General features: G+C 45.0%; 1 protein-coding gene across 1 annotated transcript; it reads right to left on the bottom strand.

Moving 5' to 3' along the window:
- Positions 1-16,762: 16,762 nt before the first annotated feature.
- On the bottom strand, positions 16,763-21,278 carry nrarpa (NOTCH regulated ankyrin repeat protein a). Its single transcript, XM_071904283.2, has 2 exons — positions 21,134-21,278; positions 16,763-20,934 (listed from the first exon to the last, which is right to left on the bottom strand). Exon 2 carries the CDS (start codon positions 20,410-20,412, stop codon positions 20,074-20,076), a length of 339 nt encoding a protein of 112 aa, XP_071760384.1. The 5' UTR covers positions 20,413-20,934; positions 21,134-21,278; the 3' UTR covers positions 16,763-20,073.
- Positions 21,279-23,507: the final 2,229 nt, after the last annotated feature.

Genomic DNA, 23,507 nt, shown 5'->3' with positions numbered 1-23,507 from the left:
ACCATTTTATGACTATGTGGCTGTCCTTCTGCTATAACACTGTCTGATGTGTGTGCTTGGATGAAAGTTTTATAGACCGAAAGCTCAGCCAATAAATGTGAAATCTGCATTGATTTAAGCGGATATTCCTTTCGATTTCAGTACTTTTTAACTCCACCATCTTAACAAAGCTTTGGCTGGGTGAGCAGTAGATTTCCCTTCATGTGTTTACCTTTTTATACCAGAGGCACTTCATCTTGATTCCCTGTTTAGAGATGAAGATGCTGTTCAAACATAGAGACCAAGATACCATTACATACAGATAAGGATGCAGTTGGACCTTGGTTCCCATTGCATGAACCCCCAACTCTTGGTCTAAGGTGATTTATCACAGCTTCTACAAGCATTTTGCATTTTCGAAGTTCAGAGAGTGAACTAAGCTCCTTCCCACCAGACTGTAGACTATAGATTCTCCAAAACTGAGAAAGCAGATTTAATCACAGATTGCTGGTTTCTACAATTGCTGTAGGTCATGATTTCTTCAAAATAATAACAATTAGTTAATTGATCCCCATAGAGAAATTCAAGGAGGTTGGAGGACAGGGACAGCTCCAGATCAGTGCCCGTAGAGATTCAGTGTCTTGCTCAAGGACACTTCAGCAGGGTGAATTCTTGCACACATGGGGAGCTTGAACCCGGTCCTCCGGTTGCAGGATAGTCTCCCTAGTCACTATGCCACCCTGCTCCCTCAAAACACAGTGCCACTCGTTCTGTGTGTACAATATTTGCAATAACGCTACTAGTATAAGACAATTTTAAGTTCTTCTATAACCACTGCAGCAAAACTGTACTTAGTAGGATTTAATCATTACATTCAAGAGATTCCTAAGCATCACAATGTTTTTTCCCATCCCTTCACTCCATCTGCTGCCGTCTTCTTCCACTGGATTCCCTCTCTTCCTCACTTCACCCCCCGACTCCCCTCAGATTCAGCAGGAGCTCCCTCGTCCCCCCACACTCCATCGCTCTTTTTCCTCCAAGCCTCCACTCCAATTCCACAGGCTCACCCAGAGTCCCCACAACCGTGTGTGTGTGTGTGTGTGTGTGTGTGTGTCGGGGGTTGGTGGTGGGAGGACAATGGGCAGTAAGGGGGCTTGCAGTAAGGGGGCTGGCTGAATAGGACCATTGAGTCTGCTCAGCCAAACAGAAAAGCATCTCCCATCTCACTTCAAAACCCACAGTTTCACTCTGTACAACTAGGCCTTTATTCTCCATAATTACTCTCCGACACACACGCGCACACACACATACACACACACACACACACACACACACTTACTCCACTTACTGGCCACATAGTAACAAAGTCACAGGAATCGTAACCACACCGATGCAACCCAAACCATACACACACACACACACACACACACACGCATGCATGCACACATACAGTCACAACATGCCAGTATGTCATACAGTAAACCATATAAGGCAACAAACTCAGCCACGCCCCACACACAGGTGAAACCGTGTCAAGTGTCAGTTAAATGTCCGGATGATAGATGAACCTGAAAGTTACATTAACAGAGAACATGTGGGATGATTTATCGCCAACTAAAGCCAACAGGCTTGGCAGACTGAGGTTGGGGATGATGTGGTAAGAATACAAGCTGCCGTCTCAAGGTGATTTTTGAGATCTGATTGTAAAGGTTGTGTTTCAGGAGATCACATCGCTGTATATCCTCGTATATTGGCCTGAATGTGGTTGCTACGCTTCTCCTGTGTCGGCATCGCTTTTTCCTGCTTTCCCTCTCCATCCCTTTTTGTCTCCTTCCCTCTCCATCCCTCATCGCTTGTTTGCGCATTGTGGCTGGATTGCGTCCAAACCATGTGGAGTTCTAATCACAATGCGAGCCTGACCATTTCCATATGTGGCGCTGAAGATCCAACAGCAAAATCTGATTCTTGTGTGCGTCCAGACTTGCCACGTTGCACGTTCCAGTGTGATCGGGCGATAAATGTCGCTCTGAAACAAGTAGCCTATAAAGGCAAGGCCGCAGATTCTTGCTAGCCACAATTGTTTATCTTCTTTCACACCTGGCACTCAGATACGGGCTGTAACAGGATGAACACGATGCAAACTTACAAAGACAGATTAACAGACAGAGTCATAACTCTTAACTAGTATCTGGTGTTAATATGATAGACAAACAGTAGAGGATCATCTTGACATTTTATTGACGCTTGACCCATCTTCAACTCTGCAGTGGGAATCTCAAAATCAATATGGATAGAATTTATTTACGCTCCTCCTTTTTCACTGAAACTGAAAAATGGTGCGTTGATGTAACAGCTGTGGAACAATGTGTATTAACAACCTAATTCATTTTAAATCCTTTAACAAGAGGTATTACCGTAAACACCCTGTGAGACAAAGGCACGGCAGGCCTTGACAGTGAAAGTGCTGTCACAGAGCACAGTATCACCGACAGTTTTTGTCAGTGTTACACTGGGCTATTTAAACTCCACCAAGCTCGTTAGCCTAGATCCAGCCAGCTCATTGTGCGTCCAGCACACTGAATCATTGTGTCGGGGGATAATCCATATAGGGTAATTGGTACACCCTATCATGCAACACATAAGGACAGTGGGACTTAGGTATGGATGGATGGGTAGGTTGATCCATTCATTCAAATTACAAATGTATATAGATGGATAGGTAGGGAGGGAGGTAGGTAGGTAGGTAGATAGATAGATAGATAGATAGATAGATAGATAGATAGATAGATAGATAGATAGATAGATGTCTGAGAATACAAAATACATATATGCATGTAAATTGGTTGATTAATAATTGATTGAATAATTGATTACTCATTTGATGACACATCTACTGCACTTTACTACTGTAATGTATCTTGTTCTGTCTCTCCTACAATTGACTCACACACAGACACTCTAGCACTATTTTGCCTTTTGGAATTTGTGTAGTTGGCGCCCCCTTCTGGCGCAGTTAATGTGAAGTGTCCGCACTTAATAAAGTTATCGAGTTTGAATCCCCCATTTCATGGACAATTAGACGTTGAAGAATGCAGCTTCTCGACGTACATATCTCCTCCTTCCACTTTGTTTATGCCCTTGTAAAGCATAATCTGTGAGTATATTTGTTCAGACACTTGTTATAGCTTCAAGCTTTATTTAGAGAAGATGTGGACTTTGAGATGTTTATTTACATTCGTTTGTTATGCTAGCTATGTTATGTCTTTCGCGCTACCGTGTTAGCTAGTGTCCTATAACTTCAGTAAGCTATGTCATGTTACTCTAGTTACATTTTTAAGTCATGGTATTACACTTACCTTAAATACTTACCTGTTTAGATCTTCCTTGGTTGATTATGAGGTAAAGCATATTTTAGTATCTCATAGCTCTTATTGGAGTATAGCATTGTGTCATGCTTTTGGCAATAATTCATATTCTTCCATTCGTAGTTTTTATGTGTTTATTTAATGTCCATAGAGATTTATTGTTATTATGTGGAACTTACTCATGCTTTTGTACTGTTTTCAGTTTCACACCGCTTCCATTAAAAACACCTAAAGTCAGCTCCTGTCTTGGGTACTTTTGGGAGAGTGTTTAACTCACTGCATAGCTACGTACGCAAACGCGTAGTGAGGGCAGAAGAGTGAAAAGATTGACTTCACCTCAAGAGCATCCCCGTGGACTGGAAACCCTGCATCACTGCTGAGAGCAACAATGTCCAACACCCCAAGCTCCACAGATTATCGCGACATGGAGGTCAGGTCAGAATGCAACACATCATCATCACGATGCTCTAGTAAGTCTAGAGTCAGTATGGTCGCAACAGAGGCTTGTGCAAAAGCTGAAGCTGCACGTACAAAGGCAGCTTATGCAAAGCGACAAATAGACATTGAAGTAGAGAAAGCACGCATCGATGTGGAGAGAGCGCGCATAGATGCTACATTGAATGCTCTCAAGGAAGAAGGAGAGGCTGAGGCTGCTATAGCAGCAGCAAACGTGCTCGAAGCAGCTGTAGACCTAGATGCTAAAGAACACATGAGGGAGTCTAGCCTCTTCTCATCAGCACAGCGGTCTTTGTATATATATGTCAATGCGCATTTCAACAGTCAACAAAATGACGCACGCAATCAACATACAGAAAATGAAGAAGCGCAGGCTGCTCATGCTTCACGGCCCACACGCCCTCAACACACTGAGCCTCACAACGTCACTCAGACCCCACCACGTCCCCCTCCTACAATTCTACATCAACGAGGGCCCCAGATTACAAGCTCCTCTTACACCGTTAAAACCTCCAACCTCTCCTCATCACATTACACCAACGCAGCAGACCACTTACCTAGAGTAGGTAGTCCATCACACATACCTACATCCAGACCTTCAGATATTTCCGACCTCGCCGCATACCTGGCCCGTCGAGACCTCGTCTTATCGGGGCTGAAGATGTTTGACAATCGGCCAGAAAATTATCTGTCCTGGAAAGCCGGTTTCTGCAATGCCATAGAGGGGTTGAACCTGAAACCCAACGAGGAGTTAGACTTACTCACCAAGTGGCTTGGCGGGGAGTCACTGCAGCATGCCAAGAGAATCAGGGCAGTCCATGTTAACTACCCTATGGCCGGTCTGAACATGGTGTGGCAACGGTTGGATAACAGTTATGGCTCTCCAGAGGCCATTGAAGCATCTCTTTTCACAAGGCTAGAAAACTTCCAGAGAATTCAGAATAAAGACTTCCAGCGGCTCCAAGAACTTGCGGATCTGCTCCTTGAAGTAGAAGCAGCTAAGTGCGAGGGTTACTTACCAGGCCTCAGTTTCCTTGACACGTCTAGAGGGGTAAACCCCATTGTAGAGAAACTACCACACAACCTCCAAGAACAATGGATAACCCGAGGTTCAAAATACAAAAAGGAACATCAAATTCCATACCCACCTTTCTCATTCTTTGTCGAGTTTGTGCACAGTCATGCCGAAATGAGAATGGACCCCAGCTTTGCCTTCCAAGCTTCCAGCGCTGTAACTCTCAGAAGTGAGAGGCCTCCAGCAAAGCAGTGGAGAACTAAGACACTTATCTCCGCTAGCAAAACAGAAGTTAAGAGCTCCTCATTCCCAGACCCTAAAAACAAGTCTCATGAGGACCCAGACAAACAATGCCCCATCCACAAGAAGCCACACTCCCTCAAAAGGTGCAGGAGCTTCAGGGAAAAGCCGCTTGACGAACGGAAGGGCTTTCTAAAAGGGCATTTCATATGCTTCAAATGCTGCGCCTCGACGACCCATCAAGCTAAAGACTGTAAAGCTGACATCCACTGTTCAGAGTGCGACAGTGATCGCCACATCTCAGCTCTTCATGCCGGTCCACCCACCTGGGCAGCAAAGGGGTCCACCACACCTGCCACAGAGCATGGCGGGGAGCAAGTTGAACAGGCTTTAGCGGTAGCCACTTCAAATTGCACTGAGGTCTGCGGGGAAGGCATCCAAGGTAAATCCTGTTCCAAGATAACTCTGGTCAACGTCTACCCTAAGGGACATCCTGACAGGAAGAAGAAAATGTATGTGATGTTAGATGACCAGAGCAACTTATCACTGGCAAGGTCTGCTTTCTTCGACATATTTAACATCCACGGGAACGCTTGTCCTTATACCCTCAAGACATGCTCTGGCACAACAGACACCACTGGGAGAAGGGCCAGCGGGTTTGTGGTGGAGTCGGCTGAAGGTGAAGTGTCCCTGCTACTGCCTACTCTCATCGAGTGCAACCTCATTCCTAATAACAGGGGAGAAATTCCTACGCCAGAAGCTGCAAGCTACCATCCTCATCTGAAAGCGGTGGCTACCAAAATTCCACCGCTCGACCCCTCAGCTGAAATCCTCCTGTTGCTCGGCAGGGACATAATCCGTGCCCACAAGGTTCGCAGTCAGTGCAATGGGCCACACAATGCACCCTATGCCCAACGGCTCGACTTGGGATGGGTTATCGTGGGTGACGTCTGCCTCAGGGGAGCTCACAAGCCGATTGTGAATGCTTTCAAGACCAGCATCCTGGAAAACGGACACCCCAGCTACCTCCGACCGTGCGAAAGTAGCATCTACGTGAAAGAGAATTTCACAGATGAACAACACAAACTTCCTCCTGAGAACCTAGGCAAACTCATCTTCAGTCATTCGGTCGACGACGACAAACTTGCACCTTCAGTTGACGATGAATCCTTCCTCCGTATCATGAACAAAGAGTTCTCCAAGGATCATTGCAACAGTTGGGTGGCCCCCCTCCCATTCCGCACTCCCAGACAACGTCTGCCCAATAATCGGGAGCAAGCTCTCAAACGCCTCATGGCACTCCGCCGGACTCTGATAAAGAAACCCGAAATGAGGGACCACTTTCTGGACTTCATGAAGAAAGTCTTCAGCAATGGACACGCCGAACCAGCTCCCACACTGAAAAAGGACCAAGAGTGCTGGTACCTGCCAAGTTTTGGAGTTTATCATCCCCAGAAACCAGGGCAAATCAGGGTTGTGTTTGACTCAAGCGTTCAGTACAACAACATATCTCTAAACGATGTGCTCCTTCGGGGTCCAGATCTCAATAACAGTCTGCTTGGAGTCCTCGTCCGCTTCAGGACTGAGCCAGTTGCAGTCATGTCTGACATCCAGCAGATGTTCCACAGCTTCTTGGTCAGCAAAAATCACCGTGACTACCTTCGCTTCCTGTGGTTTCGCAACCACCAGCTTGACAACGAAGTGGTGGACTTCCGCATGAAGGTCCATGTGTTCGGCAATTGTCCCTCACCGGCTGTGGCAATCTATGGCTTGAAGAGGACCGCTATGGAGGGAGAAAAGGAGTTTGGCACTGAAGCAAAACAGTTTGTGGTACGACACTTCTATGTGGACGACGGATTGAAATCATTTTCCAGCGCGACGGAGGCCATCGATGTGCTGAAAAGGGCTCAAGACATGTTGGCCCAGTCCAACCTCAGACTGCACAAAATTGCATCCAACAACACTGATGTCATGAGAGCTTTCCCAGGAGAAGACCTTGCTAAAGGCTTCCAAGACCTCGACATTGGCCAAGACTCCCCCCCCTATGCAACACAGTCTGGGGCTTGGATGGGACCTGTCTACAGACACATTCACCTTTCGTGTGGCAGCCAGCGCAAAACCCTTCACTCGACGCGGTGTACTGTCGACCATCAACAGCTTATTCGACCCTCTGGGATTTGCTGCACCTGTTAGCATTCAGGGCCGCATCATCTTGAGAGAGCTTACTACTGATGCCTGTGAATGGGATGCGCCGTTGCATACCTCAAAGTGACAAACGCAGAAGGACAGAGTGAAGTGGGGTTCATCTTAGGTAAGGCGAAACTGGCTCCAAAGCCTGACCTCACTATTCCTAGACTTGAGCTTGGCGCTGCTGTACTGGCAGTCGAGATGGCAGAAGTCATTTTAGAGGAGCTGGACACCAAAGTGGACGACGTCAAGTTCTTCTCTGATAGCAAGGTGGTGCTCGGCTACATATCGAACGAATCAAGAAGATTCTACGTCTATGTCCACAACCGAGTACAGCGCATCAGACGATCCACGCAAGCTAGCCAATGGAACTACGTTTCCACCGATCTAAACCCAGCCGATCATGCTACTAGAGCTATCCCAGCCAGTCAGCTTGCTCTGTCTTCCTGGTTAACTGGACCCGCCTTCCTCACCGATTCACAACAGAGTCAACCATGTGAGGAAGCCTTTGACCTCATAGATCCTGGAACAGACGTTGACGTACGTCCTGAAGTTATTGCCTGCACTACTCGTCTTTCAGACAACAAGCTCGGCGGTGCACGCTTTGAGCGTTTCTCTAGTTGGAGATCTCTCTCATGGACTGTTGCCCGGCTCTCACACGTTGCTCACTCTTTCGTCCGAGCTTCCAAAGATAATGTTTGCCATGGCTGGCATACCTGCAATAAGCCTCTTACCAAAGAGCAACTCAACCAGGCTAAAGCTAGAATCATTCTCACTGTGCAAAGTGAAGTCTATGAAGAAGAGATTAACTGCATCCAGGACGGAAAGCCTGTTCCCAAACAAAGCCCACTCAGCAAACTCTGCCCCTTCATCGACTCACATGGTCTCCTTAGGGTTGGAGGTCGTCTAGCAAAGGCACAAATCACGTCAGATGAATCTCACCCAGTACTTGTACCTGGCAGACATCATGTCGTCACGTTGTTAATCAGACACTTCCACGAGCAAGTTCATCACCAAGGCCGGCACTTCACCGAAGGAGCCGTAAGGGCAGCTGGATTTTGGGTCGTTGGGGGAAAGCGATCCATTAGCAGCACAATCTACAACTGCGTGACCTGTCACAAGCTACGTGGCAAAAAAGAAGAGCAGAAGATGGCGGATCTCCCTGCCGACCGCCTAAGCACAGACCCTCCCTTCAGTTATGTAGGGCTCGACGTGTTTGGCCCTTGGCCCGTCACTTCGCGAAGAACATGAGGAGGCCAAGCGAACAGCAAACGGTGGGCAGTTATTTTCACATGTATGAGCTCACGAGCAATACATATTGAGGTACTGGAGTCAATGGATACCTCCAGTTTCATTAATGCTCTCAGGCGCTTCTTTGCCATCAGGGGCCCTGTGAAGCAGTTCAGGTCAGACCGAGGAACCAACTTTGTGGGAGCCTGCAAAGAACTCCAAATTGACTCCGAAAGCTGCAACAACAAGCAGGTTGAGACCTACCTGACAGGGCAAGGATGCACGTGGCAGTTTAACCCTCCACACTCCTCACATATGGGCGGCAGCTGGGAAAGGATGATCGGGGTCACACGCCGTATCCTAGATGCTATGTTTCTCAAACTTGGAACTGCAAAACTGACGCATGAGGTTCTGACGACACTCATGGCAGAGGTCACAGCGATAGTTAACACCAGGCCGTTAACTTCAGTCTCCACAGATCCAGAGCACCCCATAATTCTCACTCCAGCCATTCTCCTTACCCAGAAGGTCGGCACACCTCCTTTACCTTCAGGTCAGTTTGATGACAGCGACCTCTTCAGGCGTCAGTGGCGACAAGTCCAAAGTCTGGCCAACACGTTCTGGGAACGGTGGAAACGGGAATACATCAGCAATCTCCAAGGACGCCGTAAATGGAGAAACGAAAGGCCCAACATGCAGGAAGGAGATGTTGTTCTGCTGCGGGACAACCAAGCCAAGAGGAATAACTGGCCTGTTGGGCTGGTTACAAAAACTTTTCCAAGCAATGATGGGAAGGTAAGGAAGATTGAAGTGAAGATCACCAGGGACGGTACCGCAAGGCTGTTCCTTAGGCCTGTCACAGAGGTAGTCCTTCTTCTACCTAAGGATCCTGATAAGTGACTGTGAAGTAAGGCACATACACTGCACCACACCCACCTCACCTACCCTTCAGGTTCCAGTCAGTTTGACATCTCACAGATGCCAGACGGGGAGTGTTCTGTCTCTCCTACAATTGACTCACACACAGACACTCTAGCACTATTTTGCCTTTTGGAATTTGTGTAGTTGGCGCCCCCTTCTGGCGCAGTTAATGTGAAGTGTCCGCACTTAATAAAGTTATCGAGTTATCGTATATTTGTTCAGACACTTGTTATAGCTTCAAGCTTTATTTATAGAAGATGTGGACTTTGAGATGTTTATTTACATTCGTTTGTTATGCTAGCTATGTTATGTCTTTCACGCTACCGTGTTAGCTAGTGTCCTATAACTTCAGTAAGCTATGTCATTTTACTCTAGTTACATTTTTAAGTCATGGTATTACACTTACCTTAAATACTTACCTGTTTAGATCTTCCTTGGTTGATTATGAGGTAAAGCATATTTTAGTATCTCATAGCTCATATTGGTTTTGAGTATAGCATTGTGTCATGCTTTTGGCAATAATTCATATTCTTCCATTCGTAGTTTTTATGTGTTTATTTAATGTCCATAGAGATTTATTGTTATTATGTGGAACTTACTCATGCTTTTGTACTGTTTTCAGTTTCACACCGCTTCCATTAAAAACACTTAAAGTCAGCTCCTGTCTTGGGTACTTTTGGGAGAGTGTTTAACTCACTGCAACGCGTAGTGAGGGCAGAAGATATCTACTGGCAAAAAGCAACAATACAACATACATACAACAATATAACATACATACATAGGTGCATAGACTGATTGACTGATGACTTGGAGGTAGCATTCAATAGCATTATTGGACAGGTCACAGTAGAGAGAGACAGGACAGACTGGCAGAGAGAGTGGAATGACAAACAAAGGTCCTGGGCCAGATTCAAACTGTCGTGGTTACAGTATGTGTCTTAGCCAACTGAGCCTCCAGGACGCCCTGGAGATAACTCTGGTTTAACAGGGTTTTTGTTGATAGACAGAACAACCACAGACAGAACAGAACATCACATCTGTCCTGCATGCAGTCTGTGCTAAGATTTACCAGATTGCATCAGGAGAAAGAGGATCATAGTTGTGAATATGAGAGTTAGTCGTGCCCTTGGGTTCATCTCTCCCTCTTAACAAAACACAAACACACGTCTCAGAATCCAGGGAGTCCAGCTGGGCTAGGTCAGGACACAGTGGCCCCATCAGACCCATGAACATGTGTGTGTGTGTGTGTGTGTGGCAGTAGGTGTAGTATTAGATAGTAGTGGGGATGCTCAAGCACACGCCGTGCTGTTGTTGTATTCCCCTTTATGGGGTGTGGAAGGAGAAGAGGGGAGTAGAGTGGAAGGGACAAGGGGTGGGGGGGGTGCTTTGGTGTCTGTCACAAAACTGCAGCCTGTTGCATAGATGCATCTCAGACCAGACGTTCTTTTCTCTTTCCTCTCTCTCTCTCTCTCTCTCTCTCTCTCTCTCTCTCTCTCTCTCTCTCACTCTCTGTATCTCTCTCTCTCTCATTTACAAATACAAACACACCCATCCCTCAAAAACACACTCCCCCCCGCCTGCAGCAGGTCTGTGTGTTGGAATGGCATGGCATGACACACACACACATACACACAAAGGCAGGACAAAGGGTGTAGGCAGCAGGAGATGTGGTGGTGGAGTTTGGTGGGGGGGGGGGGAGGGCTAGGTCTGGGGGGTTGATGCTCCATATGGGCACTCCCTCCACCCCACCACCCCCCACCCCCCTCTCTCTGCATCCCTCTATCCTTCCATCCCTCCCTCCCCCTGCAAACAGGCAGATGTCATATGGGACGTCCCTCCCCAGTGGGGCACAGGGTCACACTGCACAGGGGTAAATAACAGAACAGGAGGGAGAGAGAGAGAGAGAGAGAGAGAGAGCTGCTTTCCTGCCAGCACCCGTTCTCCACCGACACCCCCCTCCCCCAAAACACACCAAACACACACACCAAAAGAGATGTATACACATACTATCCACAATAAGCTACGGATGCAAACATGCCAACACAGCCATAAGCACAGTGCATAGCATTACAATCTGTCACACAAACAAAGAGTATTATATTTTCAAACTATTAACACCAGAAGTTGCATCGTAAACCTGACTCAAAATGTAGTTGTTCTCAAAATTGTTTGAAGCAGGACAGCCAAAGAGATAAAGCAAAAGAGACAAAATATGAATGAATACCATCAAATTCCCTGAATCAGTGCCATTAATAAGCAGGCATTAATATCTATTACTTTCTCCTCTCCGTAATATTTGCAGTGTGATGACTTGAAGGGTGACAGAGCCACAGTCAAATATATTTTAATATAGATGCCATCTATAAAACCTATGTGTGTGTGTGTGTGTGTGTGTGTGTGTGTGTGTGTGTGTGTGTGTGAACACACGCACGCATATCTCTTGTACTGTTGACTATGAAGGGAGATGCAACAAGACTCAAGGACAGGTGTCAGTTGTGTATGTGTGGAGGTATGGGCTGCAGTCCTAAACAAAGCAGGGGAATGGTCACACACACGTGCACACACACACACACACACACACAGGCTGTTCTCTGTGTATTGAGTCTGAATGGTTGTGCCTGCAGGGCAGGAGTAAGGTTACTTTACATACTGCACTTACAGCTCCCTTTACCACTGGGGTATAAAATGGATTTGAATGAGAAAGAGGGGAACAGAGGGGTGGAGGGAGGAGGGAGGAGGAGGGACGGGGGACTCCCTTTGTGTAACAGGAGGTCTGCTGCTGCTCTGGCATGGCTATGGAGATGGAGGAGTGGGGTCACCCTCTCTGCTCTCCCTCCCTCCCTCTGTCCCTTTACTATAGGCTGGCTGCTCTGTCTCTCCTCCTCATCCCTCCCTCCCTCCCTCCCTCCCTCCATCCATCCATCCCTTCCTCCCTATTAGCATAGCAGCTGCCTAATACAGGGCGCAGGGTGGGGAATGGCCAGGTTGCTCTGTGCATATGTGTGTGTGTGAGGGTGCTGTGAGGGGGGGTCCAGTCAATGGCGGTCCGTCTGGCTGCTGAATAGCAGCTAAAGCAGGCCCCCACAAGCTAGACAAAGGAGGGGGGAGGGAGGGGATGGGGCTGGGGATGGGGCTGGGGCTGGGGCTGGGGGGGGGGGGGGGGGGAGAGAGAGAGGAGGGAGGGGTGGAAGAATGAGGCAGTGAATGGAGCGCCTTGTCACTAGTGCTATGGAAAAAACACAGAATGAACTGGAAGAATGAAAGAAAAGTTCAAAAAGGAGCGGAGGGCAAGGAAAAGACCGGCCCGGCCACCTGTCTCTCTCTCCCTCTGCCCCTCTGCTCTCTCTCTCCCTCTCTCTCTCTCCCTCTCTCTCTCTCACACTTTCTTTCTTTTACTCCGCTTCTTACTGGTAAGCAGACTTCGGGGAGGGGGTGTTCACTGGTTGTGTTTAGCGACAGACATGTTTTTGTTTTCTGGGAGAGAGAGGGGGAGAAACTGCAGTATCAGCAGGATTTAAAGCTCACTGCCATCCGCCAGCATCACTGACTTGATGCTTTACATTTCACTGTTTTGTATTGTGCATCACTGACTTAACTCAGCAGGCCCTCCACATGTGTTGCTGTTGCGTTTTACATGAACCAGTGCTCCATTCTGTGCAACCAAAAAGTAAATAATACACGGTTACTATTACTTAAACGTACAAGACTGGTAAACACAGCCAACATGGATTTCAAAAAAATGAATGCATTGAAAGATGTATTGATAAGTTAAGAAATGCACAACCTTTAGTTAGGAATTGGTGATTCTTAGTGCAGTCAGCCCTATGGGACAAGGGGATGAGCTGTCCTGGGCGGCTGGCCCACAAACAGCACTTGGTAGACATGAATACCATAGAGAGTGGGAAATAGAGAGCAAAGTAGAGGGGAGGCTGGGACAGCAAATTAAGTGGGTGCATGTTTAATTATAGGACCTTACATATGGCATGTGGGATGGAGATCAGTGGTCTCATTTATAAAAGATTCTTACACACCATTTGTGTGCTTACAGCTGAATCCAAGTCAAAGTCAAAGCCCAAAAAAAAAAGATCGAAATACCAAAATCAGTTGGTATATATTGTATAATATATCAAAAGCTTATTCTTTGATATCATCATATAATAGAGTCAAGGCTGGGGTGTACAGGTGTATCCCAAATTATCATAAATTTCAATGAACAGCTGTGAGGAATGGGTGCATTCCAGTGCTGCCGTCTGCCGGAGCTATAGTTTATCATTTAATTACATTTCAAAAGATAGATTTTAATACATTTCAGTGAGTAGGGAGAACTCCTGTCAGCTGGAGGAACCGGCTTCAAGCCCCCATGTTGGTAAATCAAGTAAGATGTTGAATCGACAATTTTCCCACGGGGATCAATAAAGTATCCTATTGTTATAATTCTATAAGTACTTTGCATTGTGTTCAGAGAAAGAAAAAAAAGTTACTGTAAGTCAGTTTGTTTAACTTTCTCAACCCAGGATCCATATTTAGCAATTTCAGCCCCACCCTGGGACCAAAGCTTATTTAGGGTTGAGAAACAAAATCTCAACCCTTTTTGTGGTCTAACTGATAGTGATAGTAAGAAACACTGTACTGTAACATCCTCTTCATGCTGCTGTCATCACTCCACAGGTTGTTGCTGTGAAACCCAAAAGTTCCCCATGAATGCACTCATCCCAAATATCAAACTGATCTTGTTAAAAATGAAAACCAGCAGCTGTCTTTTCAAAACCATGTTAGCACCAGGATTATCTTAATCACATTATAACTCTATCAGACAATAATGATATTACAGTAATGCTGACCTACTTTGAGGAAATCATGCCCAGGACCTCACAACTAAAGGCCAAGAGATTGCTCACAGTAACTGAAACAGGAACTTATAGTGTTGCAAGCCCAGCTCTCCACCAACTGAACCACATATTACACTCTATTTCATAACACCTTCAGTTGTTCTTGTGTGATAACAGACCGTGTGTAACTCTACAAATAAGGGATGTAAGCATGGGTGTGAATATTTTACGAGCAACTGAACAAAGTATTTTGAAAGTAGCTGATAATCATACAGGTGCATTTCATTTTAGTTGCTATGACAGGAAACCTAGCAACAAACCATCAACAATATTTCACACACATTTCTTACTCAGTCTATCTGTGACATACATAATACACACACGTGTGGACACACACACACACACAAAATCAATTTAACCAATTTAATCATTTTTAACTATTGACAGATGTGTGAAATCAACTCGTGTAAACTGTGTAGCCTCAGAACATCACAAGCTGTCTTTTTCTAATATTTAAGGTAAGGCACAGCTTGCTTGCTCCTGTTACATAATACAGACCAGTCTTAAAATACTAGGCCAACTTGGCTAGTTGGCTACAGCACCCAGTAGTAGTTCATCTTCACATATCAAGGAATATTGACTGCTGCAACAGCGTCTGCCAGCTCATTACAACAGGTATACAATGACAGTCACCTTGTCCACTATTTCTTTACCTTTTCCACCACTCCTCACATAGTGAATGTTGGATGTCTAGAGTGTTAAATATGGTCCACCATACATTTTTATGTCTTGCACTCTTCTTTAGGACTGTATCCTGTTGTCTTTGTCAGTATGGACTTTCTGTATAAAGTGACTCTGGCTCAGAATTATTCCCTCTCTAGCTTTCTGAACTTTATACAATTTTATAATCAATTCTCCATCTCTTTTTCTCCCACTATCTCCCTGTGAAAAATCATTTCCAAATGTCTTGTGTTGTCTGGCTATTCTATACGCAGCCCAGACCAAGACAAGCAAGGCGAGCTAAGGCACATGAAGAACCTATTAGGGGGCCTAGCGGCCAGCAGCAACCCTGGGAGGCCAGCCAACTCAGTCTGCGAACAATGGGAACCCAGCTCAACAAAAACATCCTGCAGAAGTGAGAGACTGGGAGGGAGGGAGGAGGGAGGGAGGGAGGGAGGGAGGGAGAAGGGAGGAAGGAAAGGACAAGCGAGCAGCAAGCCAGATAGCTCTGTGGGCCTGCCACGGTATCAAAACACAGAGGGGCTGGTGTTTAGAGGAACAAACTTAGTGTGGAAGAGATACAACAAAGAAATGCATCACATCATTGCAGTTGATCATGGTCAGTACAGGCAATTTGTGCTTTACAAGGTCATGGATGGTTCAGTTTCAGCTCAGAAAGCAAGTTTAACAGCTGCTCTAATATTAGCATGAACACAAGATATAAGATGCTACACCAGAAAGTTTTTTGTCTTTTAACTCAAATGAAATTCCAGCTTGTAATGAAATGAAAACGCTTGATCCCCAACCACGATATGCTCACTGTTCCACCTTTTCCATCCCCTTTGCAACCCTTCTGACTCAGATGTTAACATTAACAGGTCTGACGTGCAGAAAGACATATTGTCAAGTCTCTTTTCCCACAGCTATACAATATCAGCTGCAACTCAGCATTTCCATGTAATGAAGAACAACTGACTCGATCAAAGATTAAATTTTAAACCAACAGGATCTGAGGCTCAGGAGCAATATGTGAATGGCCAAAATGTAATCCACCGGTTTCTTGTGACCTACACTGGTTCATCAGTGATACAAGTACTACAATAAAGAGAGAAACACTGACAAGCAACAAGAACTTTGTCAAAAATCTGCAGCCCAGAAAATGACTATTTGTGTTTACAGCTTTACATGAAAATGACATAATTGTTGTCAGTCAATGCAGATTTCACTGTGTTTCATTTCCTACAATGCATCACCTTAAACAAACTTTCAAACAAACTTGTCTGTTTTGGAAGTGGTGTAATGCAGTTTAGAGGATGGAAAAGAGAATTAGAGAAACAGAGGATAGATAGACTTCTAGTATGTGCAAAGAAAAGAGAGGGAGAGAAACATACAGGAGGAAAAGCATGGTGTTAGCAGAGAGATAAACTGTAGAGCCTTAATCATCAGAAAGAGAGCACAAGAAAAAAAAAAAAGAGTGTGTGTTAGAGAGTTTTGAGTGTGTGAGGGTAACATAAAACCAGCTCTCCCACAACACACACAGGGGAGGGGACCCTTCTTTAAACTGAGCCTACCCACAATGCACTGGGCTCTTTTATCCCGGCAGTGAAAGGATGAGGCCAGATGAATGACAAAAGGAGAGAATGGGGATCTGGGTTGGGCCCGGCTTGGAAGACAGAGAGAGGGAGGGAGGGAAAGGAGAGAGGGGGGGTGTGTTTCCCTAACCATCCTTTTCTATGGAAAATAAGGGAGGGGGGTGGGGGGGTGGGGGTTCACTCCAGAGGAACTAAGCTTGCTTGGGAGATGAGGAAGAAACGTATGCATACACAGAGAATTCGAGTTTAATGATTTCTTTACTGGCTTGTACACAAACGTACAAAAATAATACAGCACTCATCTCCACATCGCACGTCATCATCACAGTGTTACAAACGTTCAAAAATAAAAACAAAAGAATACAAACAAAACAAAAAAAAAAGGCAACCCAAAAAATCAAACATGATGGAACATCTGCATCACTCATGAAAATCAATTGTTTCCTCTTGCTTGAAATGAAGCAAGACCAGAAACACAACTTGGTCCAAAGAAGTCAGCACTTTTTTTTTTTCAAAAATCATCTCACTCATGTACACCAATCCGGCGGCTGGCTCCTTACGTCATAAATGTTATGACCCTGGTGAGCCGAACTACCACACAACCGTGCAATTTTTAATCATGTTACAATGATCTTACCATCAAATGTATTATTCCCCTTTCAATAAACAGGAAGACAGCACTTCAGAAAAGAAAGTGCCCCAAGATATCATCATCATCATCAGCGTTGATATATATATCCATATGTATATATACATACACCCAATCACAGAGATACACGCATCTTTGTTAAAAAACATCACGTTTTTCCACAAAGTAACACACACATTAGGACATTATCACCTGGAGCATCTTTATACAATAGTATTTTGTTGTGTTTGTTTTTTTCTATTCAGAAAAAAATTAAAATGTTGACATATAAAAGCCAACTTTTCAACGACAGTCATCAGTGCAATATTCAAACAAAAAAGAAAACAAAAAAAAAAACATCAAGTTTAAGACAAGCGATGCATATTTCATTTGTTGCTTGATACCAATCTATACCTTGATGTAGTGGATCTATCGCTTTAGTTACTTGTGGTTGTTCCAGGTTTAAAGTGGGAAGTTGTCAGTCACTGGTCTCTATGACTGATACACACAGCAACATGGGACCTCATAAGAAGCAAACAATCACACACACACACACACACACACATACACACACACTTCAATTTCAAAAACTCACTTTCCCATCCCTGTCTTAGACTCACCAGACACCAGATGCACACACACACACACACACACACACACACACACACACACACACCAACAGCTTCTCATGAAATGACCCAGTGATGCTGTGAAGCTTCTATCTCTAACTGTTGGCCATTGAGCAGTAGGCTTTAAAAAAAATAACATCAACAAAAACAAAAGAAACATACAAGCAGCATTGATACAAATGTTAGGGTGCCATGACTTTCAAAATGCAGCAGGCAAGTTTTTGAAACCGAATTCTTTTTTCTTCTCTGTGATATCCTGCAATAGTCATGTGTTGTTATTAAGTCTTCATCATCCAACAGTAATAGGGTCCTGCTCAGTAGTAGTAACTATTCCAAAGCCTTGGCTCCTGCAGTTACCCCGTAGAAACACTGGGGGCGCACAAGGCTCCGCATTTTGTGCAATAAAACTCCCTGCATTTATAAGTCATGCGATAAAATTCCATTTTGTATGACTGAAAATAGAAACTTTAAAACAAAACGACCATATAGGCATACGGCTGATGTAGACAGAGAGCAAAGTAGAGAATTATAGGGAAAACATGCAACAGTTGCAGCGTGCGTGTGTGTGTGTGTGTGTGTGTGTGTGTGTGTGTGTGTGTGTGTGTGTATGTGTGTGTGTGAGTGAGAGAGAGAGTGCGTGCGTGTGCGTGTGTGTGTGGGTGTGTGTGAACCACAGGCTACCTTGCAGAAAGGCAAAATGATGCTTTGCTTGTCAGAAATGGTTTGGTTGTAGTGTAAAATAAACTGTCCCGACTGAGGATTCAGGATTCAGGAGTGGGTGTGATGAATATAGGCATCTTCTGTATGAAGTCCATCTGTTAGGCTACATAGCAAAAAAACATACTGGCATGCTGATGATCACAGACAGAGCGTGGATCTCTTCAGACTCCAAACAACTTGGCAGAGTGGTGAGAGAGTTGAATAACTTGAGAATACTTTATAGTCGAGGTAGTTGGCAAAAGGCAACCAAACATAGTCCTTGGGAGGGGGAGAAAAGTCCTCTTGTGGGTCAACAGGCTAACTGAGGGGTTTTTGGGATGGTGGGGGGAGTGGCAGGTCTACCTCCACGCGGGACAGTTTATACTACGAGTCTGAAGCAGCTTGAGTCACCCTAGATATTCTTAAACTTATAGATTTTTTTTTTTAAGAAGAACCACAACATATTAAAAAAAAAAATGCATCTTCTCAATGTACCTTCATAAATAAAAAACCCAGCCTGCTTTCACAGTGATGACTAGGATGTTAATAAAATACTGAAAGGAGATTATAAAGTGAATTCCAAATGCGACTTTTTTTTTGATACAAAGCGAAAGCAGCGGTTTTAGTAACACAATGACCATTGGCAAAGTGGTCGCACTGGCCTGAAAAGTTGGACGCCAGCATGGCAAGGTCTGCTTGCGGTATAGGCAGAGCGTATTCAGCTACTGTCTTTCTTTTTTAAAAACAGAAACAAAGTAAAGCTATTGTGTACAGTACTTCACAACATCGTTGAAGTCAATCGTTGTTACATAATGATTACACATCTGAAAAGCGAGTTGGATATAATGCCGCTCTTTGAGTAAAACAAAAAAAAAAAATCAAATCAATGAATTTATAAAAGAAAATAGACCTCTAGTAGCCAACAGAGGGCAACCCTTCTTCTCTTGTTCATGTGTCTTCCCTTTCAGATATTCCAGCATGCAGCCATAGCATCAAGTGCCGTATTTTATATAAAATAACTTAAAAAGGGTCTTACAAGTGAACAATGAGGAGCGACAGGTCAAATCTGAGCTCCCGTAAAGAAACTATTCAACTGTACTGAGGATGGGAGGCCATGTAGTCTAGAAACTGGGCCATCTGCACTCAGGAGTCCAAACACACACATAATACACAACGATTGGCTTCTATTATACTGGACGACACAATCTAGTATACACATTCAAGAGGAAAGCTTTAGTACCAACAAACTCACCAAAATGGTGTTTCTTTTGTTAAAGATTCGTGTTGAAGCCGATGCGCTCTGTGTATAAAACCATGTGGTGTTTCACTCGGGAGGCAAGAGAGGGCCCCGTTTGGTTTTTGAAGAGTGGGAAGTTTATTGTGTATAGGCCTACTTTTTATTCTCTTTATGGTATAATTTGGCACAACTATGTAGATAAATGGCAGTTGTTTTTTCTTTTCTTTTACAAGAGCCTGGCTTTCCCGTGTGTTGTTATTTTTTATTTATTTTGTCTTTTTGTTGTTGTTGTTGTTCTTGTTTTGTTTTTTGTTGTTTTTTTTTTTTACCTGACAGCAGAGACAGATCACCGGGCGCCAGAGGAGTACTTGGCCTTGGTGATGAGGTATAACACAATGTCTTGGTGGCCCCCGAAGGCGGCGATGTGTAAAGCGCTCCACCCTTCCCTGTTGGCCAGCCGGATATCTGCACCAAACTTCACCAGCAGTTTTACCAGCTCCAGGTTCCCGTCAATGACCGACTGGTGCAGCGCCGTCTGTCCCTCCGGCCCGAAGGAGTTGACGTTGAACTCGCAGTTTGTCATGTTTTGCAGCAAAGAGTGCAGCTCCTTGGTGTTGCCTTTCTTCACCGCCTCCTGGAAAACCCTCTGCGGCGCGGAGCAAGTCGACACATCCGCCTGGCTCATGGCTGCAGCTCGCTGGAGGGTGGCGAAACCGTAATCCTGCCTGGGCTCTAAAGCTGATAATAATCGTCTTCTCCCTGTTGAGTGTCTCTGGTCTGGTAACAATGCCACAGTTACACCGGATTATAACCAGTTATTAAGGCACTTAGAAGCACTAAACAGATAAAATCACTGTGTATATATCCCAAAAAGGACAAGAGACGAAATAACACACTTGGTGTGCAAAAATGTCAATAATTGAGAGATCCTAAAATCCCTAAAAGATAAATCGGTGCTTTCAAGCGATCCAGGGGTCTGTAGGTGTGTAGTTTCCCCTCGGACGCTCTCCTTAGCAGCAGCAGGTAGCCTATAGCAGGGGATGGAGAAGAGAGACACCTCCGACTTCACTTGGGGAAATTGGAAGTACGACCACTATCTCCACAGGATAGCCTTGTTGCTGGATCCCCACAGGTTTTCCTTGAATGGTCCGGCCTGATTCCTGGCTACACGTCCCTGGAAATGTCGCTGCTCATGTGGCCAGGGTGTCTGAGAAAGACAAAAAGACAGAAAGGTCCACATGAAGCCCGATTCCTCACCAACAGACCGCGAGAGAGAGAGAGACCCTACATTCCGCCACATCCGAGGACTCACACAAGAGAAAAGAGCTCTTTACGCACGGCTATACTGTTTGACTTTTGGCACTACAATGTCTGGGAAAGTAATCCGTTGCAGATTTGTTACTTACCAGTGACAGATGGACGGGTCGGTAGCGACGAAAAGGATAGAAATCCACCGTGTGGCCTGGTCTGTGTCCTCCGAGCGGTCCGTGTGAGTCTCTGCCCTGCACTGCGCTCCGGGGAAATATTTTACGCGTCCTTTATTTGCATGACAATACCTCTCCAAAGAATCAACTGTGGAGGAATGGGCGGAAACCCGGAGAGGTTATAGGCTGCCGGCTTGGTTTGGGGGAGGGATCAAGGCCCTGTGTAACTGCAGGGAGGAGGCGTGGTCTTCCAAGGGGGAGCCAAATGTTGCTGCAGAAATATTAAACAAGCCGCCCGCAGCAATATTATAGTGAGCTCTATATCCGATCTCCTGTACCCCAGGAAGCACCGACTGAAGCCAGCAGCGTGGTGTTGCCAGAGCCATAAACTGCTGAGGAAGCGGGTGTAGAGCTGCAGAGGATCATCCACTGGATTATCAGCAGGGACACTTCAAATCGACAAAATCAATCAGACTCAGATTTCTTTTCACAAGTTTCATTGGCAGAGATGGCAGTGAGAATTTACTACTAATGCAAAGCGATTACTTAAAAATAGCCATAGGCAAAAGTCTATGTCTAGTATAAAAAATATTTTTTCTTAAAAATCTGGCATTGCGGTTCACTAGTTTGCAATGGAAATCAAATTGCTTCAAGGATTTTCTTGAATCAAGTGACATTATATTTAAACTACTGGAGTAATCTGCGTTATTTCAAGATATTACTAGTATAAAGAAAATTCTCACAACAGGTGAAAGTGCATTGCAAACAAGTGAGATAATCTCACCCCATTCACAAGCAGTATTCACTTGTAATAAGGAAAAAAAATGTCAACACTACACTTGACTCAATATTACACTAAATGTCTTATTAATGTCTTATTGGACATGCTTTGGAGTGAAAGGTCACCGGACTCATTAACAGTCCTCATGTTAGTCCTTTCATGTTAATTCGGGGATGAAAGGGTGCTGAAAATGACATACTAGCCAGGAGAGGGTGTGGTTCACAACTATGTGCTGTTGAAACTACACTAGGCTACTGTATGTGACCCAACTTTCCCTGTGTGACACTGAGATGAATGACAGCGGAGCAGCAGCACTGACTGCCAAAGGACATCTCAATTAATTTAGGCTTAAATAATATCTGTCTTATGTGTTCAAAACAAATGTATATTGAAATAGTAAATAGCCTATATGCATTGTTTTGTGAGAATATGTCAAGTTCGCACTGTTGCATCCTATTTTTTTGTTTCCAACATGCTAGACCTATTAGGCTGCTCTACTACATCCCTTTCGGAGACAAATGATTACCTGAAGTTCATCATTCAACATCTCTAGAATATAAGGGGTCCAGTCTGTCAAAGTGTTACCATTTTGTCAACCAAGGACATCACTCACTACCTTTTAAAATTGACCATCATTTAAACAGAAAAAGTGCTATGGCATTCATCAAATAAAAATCTAAGCCTAAGACTTGGAGATGGTATGCAGGGTGATCTATTGAGACAATGTTGCCCTGTAAACCAAATGGCAAACTTAACGACAGTAAAATAAAGTCCCAAATGGGACGGGGGTCTACAGCTCTACCGCTCAGTAGAAACACCTCTCCGGTCGATAGGTGGCTGTTTAAATCATAAACTGCGGATATATTTCAGTTGTTTTAAATGACTGGACTGTGGGACTTCAAATAACAAAAGCCCTGCGCTACTTCCTTTTTGCAAGTGAAAAGAGGTGACGCTGTGCGCAGATTGACACGCCGCTCAGCTGCCCCCGCCACCGTGGGAACTGGGCGTCTGTGTGTGTGTGTGTGTGTGTGTGTGTGTGTGTGTGTGTGTGTGTGTGTGTGTGTGTGTGTGTGTGAGAGAGAGAGAGAGAGAGAGAGAGAGAGAGAGAGAGAGAGAGACAGACAGACAGACAGACAGGGAGAAAGAGAGAGAGACAGAAAGACAGACAGACAGACAGACAGAGAGAGACAGAAAGAGAGAGAGACAGACAGAGAGATAGAGAGACAGAGAGAGTGCCAGAGAAAGACAGAGAGAGACACACAGAGAGCCAGAGAAAGACAGAGAGACAGAGAAAGAGAGAGACAGATAGAGAAACAGAGAGAGAGACAGCTAGACAGTGAGAGAGAGAGAGAGAGAGACAGAGACAGTAGACAGACAGAAAGACAGAGAGACAGAGGAAGAGAGAGACACACAGAGAGAGAGAGACAGATAGAGACACAGAGGGAGAGACACAGAGAAAGAGAGACACACAGAGAGACAGCTAGACAGTGTGTGTGTGTGTGTGTGTGTGAGAGAGAGAGAGAGAGAGAGAGAGAGAGAGAGACAGAGACAGTAGACAGACAGAAAGACAGAGAG

This window comes from Centroberyx gerrardi, chromosome 2, assembly GCF_048128805.1.
Source record: "Centroberyx gerrardi isolate f3 chromosome 2, fCenGer3.hap1.cur.20231027, whole genome shotgun sequence".
Taxonomy (NCBI): domain Eukaryota; kingdom Metazoa; phylum Chordata; class Actinopteri; order Beryciformes; family Berycidae; genus Centroberyx; species Centroberyx gerrardi.
Note: the sequence above shows the minus strand (reverse complement) of the source record. Positions and strands in the feature narration are given on the sequence as shown.

Excerpts from the sequence above, each read along its gene's own strand:
- nrarpa (XM_071904283.2), bottom strand. The coding sequence starts at position 20,412 with ATGAGCCAGGCGGATGTGTCGACTTGCTCCGCGCCGCAGAGGGTTTTC.